Raw genomic sequence first — 745 nt, forward strand, 5'->3', positions numbered from 1 at the left:
GCCCCGCCCCCGCCCTGCCCCTGGCCAGGCCCAGGCCCCGCCTTCACCTGCTCTACCACCAGTGCCAGGCTCTCCCTCAGGCAGAACAAGCCAGTGACGGGCATGGTGTGATGGTACCTGGGAGACAGGAGGAGTCCATGTCTGTGCCGCGTGCGCGGGGTGACAGACCACACTGTCCCGCCCAGCAGTGCAGTTCTGACCTCGGCCAGCTCCTCCCCAGGTGCCCTGTCTAGTGTCAGGGTCCCACACCCAGGGCAGGGCCGCTCCTCGCTGGGGAGGGAAGGCCCATGCGGGGCCGGCACAGGAGAGCTCAGAGCTGACTCCCAGCAGCCCAAGTCCCCGAGCAGCCCGCGTGTGCGGACCCTGTGCGCTAGGCTAGGGCCCCTGGGGGACACATGGGGCTTTGTGATGAGTTAGGTTGCCTCACAGATCCCTGATTTACTTTCTCCTGAGCGAGACCTGCAAGGCAAGGTGTAGCAAACCCAGGTGCAAAGGGCCCGTGGAGGACAGGGCTGTGGCAGGGCCGGTGGGGGCTCCTTGTGGGACAGGGCTGTGGCAGGGCCGGTGGGGGCTCCCCACGGGACCTGGGCCACCAGGTCAGGTGACAGATGGAGCCAGGGACGGCGGTTATAGGAGGAACCCGGGGGTGGGGGCAGAAAGTGGGGACCTGAGCTTGCTGACAGACGGTCGTGAGGTTGATGTGGCCCCTACCCCATCCCACCCCCACCCACCTCCCCTGCCTCCC

General features: G+C 67.4%; 1 protein-coding gene across 1 annotated transcript in view; it reads right to left on the reverse strand.

Annotated features, from left to right (window-relative positions):
- Agxt (alanine-glyoxylate aminotransferase) overlaps nucleotides 1–745 on the reverse strand; it is a 15,712-nt gene that overhangs the window by 2,575 nt on the left and 12,392 nt on the right. The window contains 1 exon segment of the mRNA XM_013033671.1: nucleotides 48–117. Coding sequence (XP_012889125.1) covers nucleotides 48–117 — 70 coding nt within the window.

This window comes from Dipodomys ordii, unplaced genomic scaffold (assembly GCF_000151885.1).
Source record: "Dipodomys ordii isolate 6190 unplaced genomic scaffold, Dord_2.0 Scaffold174, whole genome shotgun sequence".
In the NCBI taxonomy this organism is placed as follows: Eukaryota; Metazoa; Chordata; class Mammalia; order Rodentia; family Heteromyidae; genus Dipodomys; species Dipodomys ordii.